The following is a 16,526-nucleotide window of genomic DNA, read 5'->3' as shown; positions in this document are numbered from 1 at the left end:
ATAACCATCAAGAGATATCAACGTGCAACGGTCAAATTTTACATGCAGAGCCTGGATTTGGTTGAACTTTTCTATCGAGCGGCAACCACTTTGAAAGGCGTGGAGTACATCAAGCCACCGCCAAGATCAAGGACTCCAAAGTTGTGAGCCTCATCGAGGCCTCCTAGTTCGACGACACTGCCAAAGGAGGGAACATCGATGGTGCTAAGGATAAGAAGGTAGGTGGTGGTGTCAAGGCAGTTCCCCTCGACCCGTTTGAACCAGCCAAGATGGTCAAGATAGGGGTCGACCTTGATCCCAAATAGGAACTCAAGCTTATCACTTTCCTCTAAGCAAACAAAGATGTGTTTACGTGGCAACCATTCGATATTCCCGGAGTCCCTAAGGAGGTGATCAAGCATCAACTAGCTGTGAAACCCAACACCAAACCTGTGGTGCAGAAGCAGTGAAAATTTACAGAAGATAGAAAGTAAGCCATCTAAGAGGAGGTCAAAAAAAACTCTTAAAAGAGGGCTTCATTCGAAAACTTTGTCATCCTACATAGCTTGTGAACCCTGTCGTTGTAAAGAAAGCCAGTGGCAAGTGGAGGATGTGCATCGAATTCACAGACCTCAACAAAGCTTGTCCTAAGGATCCTTTTTCTCTTCCTCACATTGACCAGATTGTCGACTCGACGGCGGGTTGTGAATTGCTGTATTTTTTAGATGCCTATTCGGGGTATCACTAAATTAGCATTGGGATAGAGGATGAAGAGAAATTATTTTTATTACTCCTTTTGGCGTATTTTGCTAAGTAAAGATGCATTTTGGTTTAGAGAGTGCTGGTGTTACTTATCAACAGTGTATCTAGAATTGTTTACAACTTCAAATCAGGTGCAACGTTGAAGCTTATGTCGATGATATTGTAGTCAAGTGTAGAACCAAAGATGCATTAATTGTCAACCTCAACGAAACATTCGATAACCTCCAAAAAAATATCGTATGATGCTTAACCCCGAGAAGTGCTCGTTTGGCATTCCGTCCGGCAAGTTTCTCGACATCCTGGTGTCAAGTCATGGCATTGACCTTATCTGGGCAAAATCGGGGCTCTCTACCGGATGCGGTCACCTTAGACATTGAAGAAAGTTCAGAAATTGACAGGATACGTAGCAGACCTTAGTCGATTCCTCTCCAAGATAGGCGAGCCAGGGATGCACCTCTCCAAGATAGGCGAGCTTCATCAGTCCAAGTGCTTATACCCAAGATTAATTAAACCTTCTCCTTCTATTTACACAGTTGGGAAACTCGAATTGTGTTCAGAATCATAATCAAAAGAGTACCATGCATAATGGGAAAAAAATATTATTTTCGTATATCTGCCGGACATAGATTACAATGGATTCTCTTTCTCTAACTTATTAAAAAGGAATATGTACGTACAAGTAATAGGTTCTAACAACCTTATCTAGCGAAGCACTCATTTTCATCGACAACAAATCTCACCTTAAATAGGCTCTATTACCCCAACCAAGACGCATATCGCTAAAAGTACGTGTTTTCTAGAAGAAGTGATTTTTTGAAAATAATTATATAGCTAAAAGTGATTATGTATGGTAAAATATATAGAGAAAATGATTCTATAAAAAAAATGAATTAGAAAAAACTGATTTTTCAACTTCTAGTATCTAATTTTTAGATAATTATTCCTACAAAATCACTGTAAAAGCTAAATATCGCACATTATCGTTTGATGGAGCTCTCCCATGATGATACATACTACAGAAATCCAACGGTCGGGATTTCCTCGTATCGACGGCCATCAGAAGCGCGTCGGGCGGCCGGAAGGAACCCTAGCTCTCGAGGCCGCATATATAAGGAACCCTCGCTGGCCAAAGCCAAACCCCGCACACCCCTTCAACCCCGCCGCAGCCGCCGCTCCAACTGTTCTCTTTGAGGTAAGGCTCCAGATCCGTGCCTCCTTCTTGGATTTTTGGTTCGTTGTTAGCTTCGGAACTGCGGATTTGCACCTGTTTAATGGTATACGCCAGCGAGCACGCAAGTTTTTATTGGTTTTTGCCTAAGCTGCAGATGAGTTTCCGTCAATTTCGTCGTAGGCTTTGTTTCTCATGAACTTACGATTCATTCAGGATCTTATCACTGCCTCTTGGCCGGATTAGTTTGAATCCGTCGGTTCCTTGCGGTCTGTAGCTGTTTATGCTTGATTAAGAGAATTCGTTCCTAACTTTCTATGGTTCCATCTGACTCCTGGAACGAATTACCGTGGCACGGAAAACCTTTTTTCGTCTAGTGTGTTTTAAGGAAGTGTTGCTGATGTTTCTATGGTTTTAATGTTTGATTGCCACTGTATGTCGAGCTAAATTAAAGGTTATTATGGTTTCGTCGTTCTTTTTTGATTTAGTTTCTCGTTCTGTAATATTACCTGTTATGGTACTTGAAATATCTTATTGTTTAGTTACTCACCGTCAAGTTTTATTGTTTAGTTTGGCGCATCTAGTTTATCTGATGTTGGATTCATCTTACGCAGCAGTTCAAGCTTGATCCTTAGCCATGGGTAAGGAGAAGACCCACATTAACATTGTGGTCATTGGCCACGTCGACTCTGGCAAGTCGACCACCACTGGCCACCTGATCTACAAGCTTGGAGGTATTGACAAGCGTGTGATCGAGAGGTTCGAGAAAGAGGCTGCTGAGATGAACAAGAGGTCCTTCAAGTACGCCTGGGTGCTTGACAAGCTAAAAGCTGAGCGTGAGAGAGGTATCACCATCGATATTGCCCTGTGGAAGTTCGAGACCACCAAGTACTACTGCACGGTCATTGATGCCCCCGGACACCGTGATTTCATCAAGAACATGATTACTGGTACCTCCCAGGCTGACTGTGCTGTTCTCATCATTGACTCCACCACTGGTGGTTTTGAGGCTGGTATCTCCAAGGATGGCCAGACCCGTGAGCATGCTCTTCTTGCTTTCACCCTTGGAGTGAAGCAGATGATCTGCTGCTGTAACAAGGTATAACTTCAGAAAACTTCCTTTGTATAGCTGTTGAAGCTTTGTGAGATCCATGCTTGATATTCTAATTGCTTACTCGTTTGAATTGCCTGATCTTCTTAGTAATTGTAATGTCTGTTTCTAACACATTTTAGCACAAAAGTGATGGATATCAGATGCTGGCATTAATGTTTTTATATGCTAGCTATAAGCGTTTCTGCCCTTTCTGTAGTGCATTTCAGGAGGCATGGTTAATTTAACTATAAACTCGCATTGTGCTGTTGGATCATATATTTGCATGATAACCATTGGATTGGATGATTTACATCTCATGTGTATGTGAATCTTTTATACAAGCATATTTCTGCTTCTGCTTAATATGAAGTGATTTGAAGAAGCGTGTAATTAAACTCAGTTGAGTTTCATTACATCAGACTTTTGGTATTTAATGCTTGCATTTGATTTGTCAGATACACATGCTCATTTTATGTTTTTTTGTGATACACATTTGATTTATACTGTGTATTGTTAGACTGCCTACTTTTCATCAATTACTCTGAAAAACCTGTTAGTTACTTTTGTTTCAACATCAAACTAACATATTCTGTGCATCTATTATTAGATGGACGCCACCACTCCCAAGTACTCGAAGGCCCGTTATGATGAGATCGTGAAGGAAGTCTCTTCCTACCTCAAGAAAGTTGGCTACAACCCAGACAAGATTCCCTTTGTCCCCATCTCTGGTTTTGAGGGTGACAACATGATCGAGAGGTCCACAAACCTTGACTGGTACAAGGGCCCTACCTTGCTGGAGGCTCTTGACCAGATCAATGAGCCCAAGAGGCCCTCGGACAAGCCCCTGCGTCTCCCCCTTCAGGACGTGTACAAGATTGGTGGTATTGGAACTGTGCCTGTGGGCCGTGTGGAGACTGGTGTCCTCAAGCCTGGTATGGTTGTTACCTTTGGTCCCAGTGGCCTGACCACTGAGGTCAAGTCTGTTGAGATGCACCACGAGGCTCTACAGGAGGCCCTTCCTGGTGACAATGTCGGGTTCAACGTGAAGAACGTTGCTGTGAAGGATCTCAAGCGTGGTTTTGTTGCCTCGAACTCCAAGGATGACCCTGCCAAGGAGGCCGCCAGCTTCACCTCCCAGGTCATCATTATGAACCACCCAGGCCAAATCGGCAACGGCTACGCTCCAGTGCTGGACTGCCACACCTCCCACATTGCTGTGAAGTTTGCTGAGCTTCTGACCAAGATTGACAGACGATCTGGTAAGGAACTTGAGAAGGAGCCGAAATTCCTGAAGAACGGTGATGCTGGCATGGTGAAGATGATTCCCACTAAGCCCATGGTTGTTGAGACCTTCTCTGCTTACCCTCCTCTCGGTCGTTTCGCCGTCCGTGACATGAGGCAAACAGTTGCTGTTGGAGTCATCAAGAGTGTGGAGAAGAAGGACCCAACTGGTGCTAAAGTGACCAAGGCTGCTGCCAAGAAGAAATGAGGGGTTTGGTTGAACCAGTCAGTTTACTTACTTTTAATCTATCGTAGTAAATTTTAGTGTCGGTTAAGTTTTGTTCAGGGCCATTTCTCTGTTCAGGGCCATTGCTCTTGCTGGGCCCTGCTGGCAATGTGTTCTGTTTGATGTCGTTTAAATACTGTTTCGGCTTTGACAGAAAACCCGGATGCTTTTGAGGTTTATTCATGTTACTATCGGCTGTGGAATACTTTCGTTTGATATGTCGGTCCGTAGATTGATATGAATGGATGCAATTTATGAATATTTTCTGATCTGATGTTTCTGCTTGGTTGGGGATTTGAGAAATTGCATGGGTTGATCCTTACTTCCAATGCTTGTTTGCTACTGAATTCCTTGTTTATATGGTGGAGGCACTGGAGTCATTTGCTCTTCGGTTGAGTTGAACTTATAAAAGAGATGGTTAGGCATGATTCTGTTGTTTCGAAGATAGAACACTGCGAATTCTGTCCGCGCGATGGTGCATCCGAGTAAAGATTGTGAATCCTGCAGGAATCAAGGATGCACGAACTTTACCTTTTATTTCGAGATGACTGCATTGATTTTCAACCCGTTCAACAAACAGTATAACTGCCAGCGAGTGCAAGTGATTAAACAGGCCAGTGTATCTTGCATTCTAATCATCCGTGAAGTTTATCAATGCTGATCTCTTTGTATGGAGTACTTCCATGAAGCGATTTGGACTCACAGATCTTTCTGAGTAGGTATTTTCTTAAAATTGGCGTGCGTGCATTACAAGGTCGATAGATCGAAATGCTAGAACACCCTACAGCTCTGCCTCAACCTGCTTGAAGCTTCGCCTCACCCGCTTTCTCAGCTTCGTTCAACACAAAAATCTTCAGCGATTCCACATCCTTATGACCTGCGCGTAAGATGCTATTAATACATAATACTGGCAGAAAACCAAACGAGAAGGAATATGTTTACATGCAGAAGGATCATAACAGGAAGATACAATGAACAAGTAGAAACTACAGTAGGGAAGAAAAAATATATGTTGTATTGTCGATCCACAATTATGAAGTGCGAAGTTGTACTATAACCAAAAAAAGGACTTTTGAAGGAAAAAAGCTGCCCAAGTCCAACTGTAGTATGTTAAGTTAGCAGATGCATAAATTCTAATTGGTGAGTGCTACTACCAGAAAACACACATATCTTTTGGAGTATTAAGGACGTGTTTGGTTAGCTACCACAATTTGTGTTAGCCAAATTTTGCTGCACTTTATGTGACAACTGTTTGGCTTGTGTCATAATTATAGCATGCTACAATTTTTCACTTCTAGATCTCACCTGTCAGATTCAAGCTTTAGTCAAATCCTACCTATGTTATGACTAATAAATTGTTGGCCATGTCTTAAACAAAGTTTGGTAAAGATGTGGCATAGTATGATAAGGAACCAAACATGCCCTAAGTGACAGGTGACAGTGCTTTGGTGGCATGGTCCAAAGTATATGAATTCATTAGTAGAAATAGAAACTAGCTACACAGGCAGCTTGTAAGCGAGAACTTCAACAACATAGTAAGTACCATAAAAGGTAATGGCTAGAAAGAGTTTAGCAACACGAAGTGATATTTGTTTACTAGTAAATAAGCATGGTTTATTAAATTATCGATAAACACAAAATTTACTGATTTATGAAACATCAAATGTTTTCCCCATCATTCAGTTATACGTTGTTAGTGCCTCTGCTAGCAGAAGTTAGTAGAAACCAAGCAGTATCCAGCCCATGGTTATTAAATTTAGCAACATCTTCATACAAAAGGTGACCTGCTGATCTAAAAGTAAAATCTTCACGTAAGTGAGCACTTATATTTCACAAAAAGGTTTAAAATGTCAGTTTGAATCATATTGGTTTCACTGCACAGAGGTTTTAGTCTTTGAGCTCTCATTCCAACTCTGACCATAATCCATAAATGCTCATATGGGGATGCACTACGATCCATGGTCTAAAATTATCAAGGGAATTGGACCGAGACCCTAAGACAAATATTTTTTTAAGGAACGAATAAAGATTATCCAGCCTCTGCATCACATGATGCAGATATCCTATAGGACACAAACATGGTTTAAGTTGGACCTTTCGCACAAAAGTAGGGAAAACCGGTGAAGCAAAGTATACCTTTATATTTTGCTACTTCTTAGCCTTTATAAAACACCTTGAATGTTGGGTAGGAATGAGTATCCACCTTCGAGCATATTGGTTTGCTAACACCACAGCCAACTTGCCCTATCTCGATTTCATCCTCACCTTCCATATAACCTTTCCCAGGTCCTCCCAAAGTGTCCCAAGTTCTTGCTGCAAATGACGTTTAACAAATCGGCTTCATGGCAGCCAACATAATTCTACTACTCCTGTTTTGAAAAAGATATAGTTAAATTTTTTAAACTTTAACTAACAATAGTTTTCAAAATATTTTATTTGGAAACCTTAAAATCATACGTGTAGATCTGTCTTGAAAAATATTTTTATAATATTATAAATTTAATGGATTTTATAAATATATTCTAATAAAAAATAATGGTCAAAGCTATGTATTATAGACTGTGTCTTATACAAAATAATATGTATTTATGATTAGAAGGAGTATATAAGAAGCCAACATTCATCCCGCCTCTAAAAGTAGGCCTTACCAGTGTTTACACCAGGGGACACAAAATTGCACAAACCATAGTGTCCATCTCCTTTATCTACACAATAGAGATTTTTTCACGCAATCAAACTCACTTAACCAAAACCAACAGACAAGCATCGACAAAATGGTTTGAATTTGCGTATGAGAAATAGCACACTCTGGCCCTCGTTTGTCTAAATTATGCAGACTGTAAGGCTGTAGGGAATGTTGTCCTCAAGAAAGTAGTAGTAACTAGGAATAGATTTGAACTCATGCGCTGTCTATACCAATCAGGTAAGAGGACTGCTTAGGTTATGATCCATCCATTTAATAACATCGAGTGGCAGCTTAACAGTTATGCGGTTGTGAAGGTGAATCCGTTGAACAGTTTGGCATGCAACGAGTTAATTATTTTTTTGCCGCTCTAGCGGATGACAACTTTCCAAATGACATCGACTCCAATTGTTGTACCAAAATACCACCTAATCCCATTGAAACTTACTCATTTGCCACTTTGAGGTCTTTTCCTCCACCATGTGGCATTTTCTTTTACCCTGCCGATGTGGAATTTAACGTCATGTCCACTCTGCCATCACATCTTCCCTCTCGGTTGTGCTCTCCTTCGCCGATGCACACTACTCAATGACCGAGATGCCGAGGTGGTCCGTTTTGCTCCGCCTCCTCTCCATCGTCGTTGTCCCTGACGTCGATGCCGACGGGCCAGACCCCTGCGTGGGCCGCCACATCTACATCCGCCATCTGCCCCCCGTGCTTCAACACGCACCTCCTCTACTACTACGGCGTTGGTGCCTTCCCGCTCGCTGATCCGTCCGTGGTGGCCACCTTAGCCCCACCCCGCGAGTCACTCACCAACCATGGGCTTGGCCCGCACACCCACCCGTGTAGCCGCTCCTGGAACGAATTACCGTGGCACGGAAAACCTTTTTTCGTCTAGTGTGTTTTAAGGAAGTGTTGCTGATGTTTCTATGGTTTTAATGTTTGATTGCCACTGTATGTCGAGCTAAATTAAAGGTTATTATGGTTTCGTCGTTCTTTTTTGATTTAGTTTCTCGTTCTGTAATATTACCTGTTATGGTACTTGAAATATCTTAATGTTTAGTTACTCACCGTCAAGTTTTATTGTTTAGTTTGGCGCATCTAGTTTATCTGATGTTGGATTCATCTTACGCAGCAGTTCAAGCTTGATCCTTAGCCATGGGTAAGGAGAAGACCCACATTAACATTGTGGTCATTGGCCACGTCGACTCTGGCAAGTCGACCACCACTGGCCACCTGATCTACAAGCTTGGAGGTATTGACAAGCGTGTGATCGAGAGGTTCGAGAAAGAGGCTGCTGAGATGAACAAGAGGTCCTTCAAGTACGCCTGGGTGCTTGACAAGCTAAAAGCTGAGCGTGAGAGAGGTATCACCATCGATATTGCACTGTGGAAGTTCGAGACCACCAAGTACTACTGCACGGTCATTGATGCCCCTGGACACCGTGATTTCATCAAGAACATGATTACTGGTACCTCCCAGGCTGACTGTGCTGTTCTCATCATTGACTCCACCACTGGTGGTTTTGAGGCTGGTATCTCCAAGGATGGCCAGACCCGTGAGCATGCTCTTCTTGCTTTCACCCTTGGAGTGAAGCAGATGATCTGCTGCTGCAACAAGGTATAACTTCAGAAAACTTACTTAATTTAGTTGTTTAAGCTTTGTGACATCCATGCTTGATATTCTAATTGCTTACTCATTTTAATTGCCTGATTTTCTTAGTAATTGTAATATCTGTTTCTAACATATTTTAGCACAAAAGTGATGGATATCAGATGCTGGCATTAATGTTTTCATATGCTAGCTATAAGCCCTTTCTGTAGTGCATTTCAGGATGCATGGTTAATTTAACTATAAACTTGCATTGTGCTGTTGGATCTGTTGCATTATGTCTGTTCATGGTATATCTGAACATTGCTGGTTCTGCAGGGTATAATGTGATGTGAAAAAACATAGAATTGCACTGAGGGAAATATTATCAAATGCTTTTATTAATGTTTTTTATATGATAGCTATATATTACTCTGCCCTTTTGTAATATATGAAATATATGTCTGCATAATAACCATTTGTGTTGGATGCTTTACGTCTCATGTGTATTCTGCTTCTGCTTAATATGACGTGATTTGAAGAAGCATGTTATTAAACTCAGTTGAATTTCATTACATCAGACTTTAGGTATTTAACTCTTGCATTTGATTTGTCAGATACACATGCTTATTTTATGTTCTTTTGTGATACGCATTTGGTTATACTGTGTATTGTTAGACTGCCTACTTTTTATCATTTACTCCGAAAAACCTATTAGTTACTTTTGTTTCAACATCAAACTAACATATTCTGTGCATCTATTATCATCTATTATTAGATGGACGCCACCACTCCCAAGTACTCGAAGGCCCGTTATGATGAGATCGTGAAGGAAGTCTCTTCCTACCTCAAGAAGGTTGGCTACAACCCAGACAAGATTCCCTTTGTCCCCATCTCTGGTTTTGAGGGTGACAACATGATCGAGAGGTCCACAAACCTTGACTGGTACAAGGGCCCTACCTTGCTGGAGGCTCTTGACCAGATCAATGAGCCCAAGAGGCCCTCGGACAAGCCCCTGCGTCTCCCTCTTCAGGACGTGTACAAGATTGGTGGTATTGGCACTGTGCCTGTTGGCCGTGTGGAGACTGGTGTCCTCAAGCCAGGTATGGTTGTTACCTTTGGTCCCAGTGGCCTGACAACTGAGGTCAAGTCTGTTGAGATGCACCACGAGGCTCTACAGGAGGCCCTTCCTGGTGACAATGTCGGGTTCAACGTGAAGAACGTTGCTGTGAAGGATCTCAAGCGTGGTTTTGTTGCCTCGAACTCCAAGGATGACCCTGCCAAGGAGGCTGCCAGCTTCACCTCCCAGGTCATCATCATGAACCACCCAGGCCAAATCGGCAACGGCTACGCTCCAGTGCTGGACTGCCACACCTCCCACATTGCTGTGAAGTTTGCTGAGCTTCTGACCAAGATTGACAGACGATCTGGTAAGGAGCTTGAGAAGGAGCCGAAATTCCTGAAGAACGGTGATGCTGGAATGGTGAAGATGATTCCCACTAAGCCCATGGTTGTTGAGACCTTCTCCGCTTACCCTCCTCTAGGTCGTTTCGCCGTGCGTGACATGAGGCAAACGGTTGCTGTTGGAGTCATCAAGAGTGTGGAGAAGAAGGACCCCACCGGTGCCAAGGTTACCAAGGCTGCTGCTAAGAAGAAATGAGAATTTGAGTTTAAGTTTTGTTCAGGGGCATTGTGCTTGGTGGATAGACTGTGCAATGTACCTTATTTGTGTCTGTCTTCAAAATACTGTCATGTTATTTTGAGCAATGGATGCTTTGAGACCGATTTGTGGTTTATGTGCTGTGGAATAAGATTCCATTATAAGTATCCAATTTCTCTGTTTTCTCCTGTATTCGTCGTTTATATTGATGCTGTGATGTGGAGTTGATGTTTTTCCTTTTGCTACCTCAGTTTTTTGCTCTTTCTGCCAGTTGTTCTTCATGCCTTTTTCTAGCAGAAATACCTGCGAACATCTTGATTCCTCAGTTCTGCATGCGATCGTTCCTATCTTGGGGGTGCCAGGGGCAGGTTATCATTTACAGTCACCCCTCAGCCGAAATTCTGTGCTGACCATGGATCTTCATGGACCATCTGTTATTCTAGCGCGAAGGTTTGGAAAGCATACACCGTCTCTTCTTCTAGCGTTCTTGTTTGCGGAATACGTCTGCAGCACAATCAATTGTTGTTTGAGCTCTGTGATTGGGCTAAGCATCAGCTACTAAGGGGTTTCGCGATCCACTGGATTGGTTTTGCAGCATTGCTCGGTTTTGCATTGAAGTGACATTTGTTTCTATTTTTCCCTGGTAAAAATAACATTTGCTTTAATCACAAATACTTCTCAGGCCTTCATTCGATGCAGGGCAAACGAGTCACCCGAGCAGCACATCTCTTACAGGAGCAGGTGGCGCAAGGAGCTGAAGCACATGGACGATCTGCTAATTTTTTTTGTAGCTGCTCAAGGGATGGAGAAGCTGGATGCTTGGTAACGTGCATGTGTACCGTGCTTTGAACCTTTTATTGCAAATTTCTTCGGTGGACTGCCTGAATATGTTTAGCTATTGTTCATAATGCACACTTTGGCATTTTGCGTGAAAATAAAAGCCATGATGCGCCAAGTGGATGATCTAGTATTTTAGATACGGTGTTCGGTGTCGCTAACGCATTGTTCCATACAAAAACACCACATCCATATAATAGCAAATATTAAAGGGAAAATAGTTTCATGCCTAGAAAAATTTAAAACAACTACAATGTAATTCAGTGAACCCAAGAGAGGAGGGAGATGGGTTCACTCCGTAAAAGAGAAAAAAAATCAATCTTCTCAACTAACTTCTTTCGAAGCGGATTAAGTGCCCATAATTTTTCGAACCCGGGGAGATCTCCATTTCCATTAATAGCATAACATAATAGTAGTTCTTACAACCAGATCAGACAGTGGAAGAGATGGACATAGAAGGGTCCAACTAACAGAACCAAGACTAAACTAGATAAGAGCGATACAGTTCTCATCTAAAACGAACAAAAGTGACAGAAGGCCCAAAACTAGGCAGCCAAATACATCCAACGTTCTAAAGACGTACAAAGTTTACCCAACAAAAACTAAACATCTAATCAGATGCCATCATGCGTATAAGGAAACAAAATAGACATCAGGTTGACTGGGGAGCATCATCTTCGACTTGACTTGGCTCATCTTCCGCAGCAACATTAGAAGGCAAAATCATCAACCGACCACCAAAGCTCTGCTGAACTGGATGACGAGCTGAGAAAATCTGATTCACAGTCTGCAACAAGCCTTGTGCACCACGTAATAACTCTTCTTTACTCATCTCATTCAACAAAACTGACCAAAAATGTAAGAACGAGCAAGCATGAAAAATAATATCAGTGGGGTCATGAATTAGTTTCTTTTCAAAGCAAGCTCTATTGCACACCTTCCAAATGGCCCAACAAATTCCTGCTAAACCAAAAACATAGAAAGAGTTCCCATGAGGAAGATTTGTAGCAATCCAGATATAATATTGAGCCAAGGAAATTGGAATAGTGCAGCACTAAGTGCACATAATAGACAGACCTAGCACCGGCGCTCAGGGTGAGACGGCCATAGGTCAATTGTATGGAACTTATGTTTATCATGTATTAGTCTTGGCTCTCTGACTGTAACACCATCACCCTCTTCAGGTGATTTAAAATTTCACGCACTACATCTGTTTCTGTATCTTTGGGGTTGCTTATTTGTGAGTTCTTTATCAAAGATTGTCAACATACGCTGCAGTTGGCAATAATGGAGCACTATCATCTCCTATTTCTTTATGTAACCATTGTGCAGTGGCTTCCAACTTTGGACATCCAGATCACAATGGTGAGTGAGCCTATCTTTCCAACCTATCAGCCAATGTTGGAGTGTTGGAATGGCGGTCCCTTGCTTCGTGCTGGAATGGAGAACGGCAAGAGCAAGTCCTGATGATCTATTCTCTTATGTTTTTTTAAGGATAATTTCTCCAATTGATCAATTTTGTGCAGCAATGGATGCATGGATGGATTTCAGTGTATCAATATGTGCTTTTGTTGTTACTTTATGGCTGCTGTAATTTTCTTTTCACTTAGGTTAAGTTCTTGAACAAAAATTGTGAACCTGAACCTTCTGCATTATTAGATGACTTAAAGTGTTGGATTTGAGTAGACTGCTTTACTATTTTATAGCTTCGTGCCTAAGCTAAAATCAATGTTATTTCTGGAACGAGGGAGCTCATGCGCCACATTTTTTGGCCGTGGAATATGTATAAGTGAGTGCCAGTTCATTAACCAAACTGGCAGTGATAATCTGTTGCGTTGTTCGCTACCGGTTCTAAAACCGGTAATTACAAGGTGTTCTGTGGCGGTGAATTAAATTGAAGAGAGAGGTGGAAGTCGTATAAATCATATATGCACGTAACAAGCATGATGCATCATTTTCTAATGTTAGCCATTTGCATTTACATCACATACAAATATGAGTGTGTCATTCGGTGGTGCAGCGATAACACACATCCTTTGTTTTGCAAATCCATGTTAACTCTATAAATAGATGAGCTTCACGATCTCCGAAATGAGCCACATCGCGTCGCAAGACTTTAGGACATCAAAATCCGACGGACCTGATCTATCCATATTGGTGACCATTAGACGCGGATCGGGCAACCAAGAAGGAACCCTAGTTCTCTCTGTTGCCTGTATAATGGACCATATCCGCTGGCTAAACCCTCCATCCCTTCTCCCCACAGCCACCGCCTCTCGATCCCATCTTCTCCTTCGAGGTCAATCTCCACATCTGTCCCTCCTGCTTAGATCTGAGTTGCTACTACTTGTAGCAAAAGTTCGAGGTGGTTTCTATCATAGATGTATGAGGTTTTGTGCAATTTACATGTCGGATTTGTTTCTTCATGATTCCAAGCTCGATCTATGGTGCACTATTGTCCCGTTATACATTTACTTATGGCATCTTGATGCTATCACGAGTATATAGAGATTAGATCACCGACCTATCGTTAATAGTTGTTCGGTCTAGCACGGGATCTTATGATTTTGAATTTATGCATTGTTCTATCTTTTGACGGTCTCTAGTCGCTCAAAGTTATTTTATAGAGTTAATTTCTAATGCTTCACCTGGCTTCTATGACTATACATCTTGAATCCCTTCGTCTTGGCTATTTTTTCTTTTTCTATTTAGGGAATCAAACGGTGAGAAAATTTATCATGCTAGGCTGGTTGGCAAATTTGGATTAAGCTTGGAAAGGGAAACAACCATAGTACACCGAGGTTGATTAATTTTTTAATTAGATTTCTAATGGAGTTACTGCAACATTTCTTGAGTATATAGTAGTCTATATCTGCTAATTTGTTGATGTTTTGCAATTGTGTATCTGTCTATGAAGAAGAGTTGTAGTTGCATCATTTTTGTTTGATATGGTTGCTGACTTATGATATTATATGCTAGATGATATCTTTGTTCTGCTACTGAATATTAAGATATATTCATTGCTTATTGGTTTCATTTCTCCATCTTATATTCCAGTTTAAGCTTTCCTTGAAGCCATGGGTGCAATCTGATGGATTCCATTTGTCAGTCATGGGTCCATCAAAGTAGACAGTGGATGAGCTGGAGAATGTTCCAGAATCAAAAGACCCTTTTTGAAGCGATGGAGAGTGAGAACAAAGTGGTGCCTCCTCTCAAAATAGAAAAACAATGATTCTCTAAAAAAAGAGAAAAATAATGAATGAAAGATAAAGAGAACAAAGTGTTGCAACTTTTTACTATGATGTCTGATTTCGATGAACTTAGACTCTACCTAATCCAACTAAAATCATGATACAAGACCGCCCAGTGTCCGTGTTGTGATAAGTTTCTCTCAAGTTAGCACTTTGATAAATCATGTTTGAGCACCGAGACATAAACAAAGCTATTAATATTGTATCCCTCTTAATAGTACGATATTCCTATACTCAAATTCAAATAGAAAATCTATACTAATAGAAATACCCACATGCCATCTTTTTCTTCACCTTGGGGGGCGTCAATGTCAAAGTCAATTCATCTTTGGTACTATTCACCAGATCAAGACTCATTGAGCATATTAGTCCCATATCATTTGTACCTTTACTTTGAGCAATGCCCATTTTGAATCTTGGCTTGATGTTCATCAACTTATGAAGTTTAACATCTTCTATATTTTTAAGCTACTTGATGTCCTTCAACACATGAAGTCCAATCGATGCTCTTCACTCCATGTCTTATTGCATTCTTCATGTGATTGATATGAATAATCCATAGCTTTCCATGACCCCCCACGGTCCATTAGCGCAAAGTCTTCACTCGCCCACATCGCAGTTGTCCTTCGGCGCCAAGCCCTTTACTTGTCCTTCACCACCGGATGGTCCATCGTAGCCGAGCATTATTTGTCCTTTACCGTCCTACCATAGACAACCACTTTGTATCATGCATCTTCAATCTCTTCACTTTGTCATTTTGATCATCACATGATCTTCGGAAGCTCAATAAAGCTCTCTTGATAGCTTCTCATGCACTAAGCATAGGAGTCTTTACTTTTCATATCATTTTCATTTGGCTTACCACCAAGGTATGAACCGTAAGCATTAAGAATATAAGTTGTCTTTACTTTTCATATCATTTTCATTTGGCTTACCACCAAGGTATGAACCGTAAGCATTAAGAATATAAGTTGTCTACTAAGTTTATCTTGATTTTGCTCTTCTAACATGGCATATTGAATATATCTAGTCAACTCGTGCCCTCTTATGGATCCCAACCCTAACTCACTCTCAAACACAAAGTACATGGGTTAGTAAAAAAACTTAATTGATAATCTTATACCTTTAGTCACTTAATTTTCACAAGTGACTTAGCCTTCACGCTTAATGTCAATCTTCTTAGCTTCTCCTTCATCTCATGACCATCACCTAGAACTTCAATGACTTTGATCCATTTCTTTAATATCATGGCATTTCTCTACGAATCCATACTTTATCACTCATGCATCTCCTATAGATCAACCTACTAACAATTCTCAATATAATTGTTAGTCCATAGGTATTGTCATTTATTACTAAAACCATACTTAGGGGCTAGATGTACTTTCAAACTCCCATATTTTGGTAATTGATGGTAAACTCATTAGATGATTATATTTTAAAATTTAAAGTTCTTACTATACATCTAATCCAAAAATCAAATGTATATTAGGAACAAGTTTTGAAAGCATCAATCACCACAAAAGATATTTGAGGTTACCAAAACTTCAAAGATACTATATGCTTAATGATATTTTCAATATTTGATTGTTCTGCTACTGAATGTTAAGATATATTCATTGCTTATTGGTTTCATTTCTCCATTTTATATTCCAGTTTAAGCTTTACTTGAAGCCATGGGTGCAATCTGATGGATTCCACTTGTCATCCATGGGTCCATCAAGTAGACGGTGGATGAGCTGGAGAATGTTCCGAAATCAAAAGACCCTTTTTGAAGCGATGGAGAGTGAGAACAAAGTGGTGCCTCCTCTCAAAATAGAAAAACAATGATTCTCTAAAAAAAAAGAGAAAAATAATGAATGAAAGGTAAAGAGAACAAAGTGTTGCAATTTTTAACTATGATGTCCGATTTTGATGAACTTAGACTCTATGGACAGCTTATTAAGAGGGCTACCTAACCCAACTGAAATCATGATCCAAGACCACCTAGTGT

At 40.9% G+C, this 16,526-nt stretch overlaps 2 protein-coding genes across 3 annotated transcripts; both read left to right on the top strand.

The window, feature by feature from the left end:
• The first annotated feature begins 1,798 nt into the window (after nucleotides 1-1,798).
• Nucleotides 1,799-4,778, top strand: LOC133916345 (elongation factor 1-alpha-like). 2 transcript variants are annotated; one of them, XM_062359979.1, is made up of 3 exons: nucleotides 1,799-1,933; nucleotides 2,524-3,008; nucleotides 3,610-4,778. In XM_062359979.1, the coding sequence occupies exons 2-3, from the start codon at nucleotides 2,547-2,549 to the stop codon at nucleotides 4,489-4,491; spliced, it is 1,344 nt and encodes a 447-aa protein (XP_062215963.1). In that variant the 5' UTR covers nucleotides 1,799-1,933; nucleotides 2,524-2,546; the 3' UTR covers nucleotides 4,492-4,778. The 2 variants fall into 2 exon arrangements, with proteins under 2 accessions (XP_062215963.1, XP_062215964.1); XM_062359980.1 differs by having other exon boundaries at nucleotides 1,843-1,933; nucleotides 2,527-3,008.
• Nucleotides 4,779-8,303: 3,525 nt separating this feature from the next.
• LOC133916342 (elongation factor 1-alpha-like) lies at nucleotides 8,304-10,612 on the top strand. The gene is made up of 2 exons (XM_062359973.1): nucleotides 8,304-8,815; nucleotides 9,564-10,612. The coding sequence occupies exons 1-2, from the start codon at nucleotides 8,354-8,356 to the stop codon at nucleotides 10,443-10,445; spliced, it is 1,344 nt and encodes a 447-aa protein (XP_062215957.1). The 5' UTR covers nucleotides 8,304-8,353; the 3' UTR covers nucleotides 10,446-10,612.
• The last annotated feature ends 5,914 nt before the right edge of the window (nucleotides 10,613-16,526 follow it).

Source organism: Phragmites australis, chromosome 4, assembly GCF_958298935.1.
Source record: "Phragmites australis chromosome 4, lpPhrAust1.1, whole genome shotgun sequence".
NCBI lineage: Eukaryota > Viridiplantae > Streptophyta > Magnoliopsida > Poales > Poaceae > Phragmites > Phragmites australis.
Note: the sequence above shows the minus strand (reverse complement) of the source record. Positions and strands in the feature narration are given on the sequence as shown.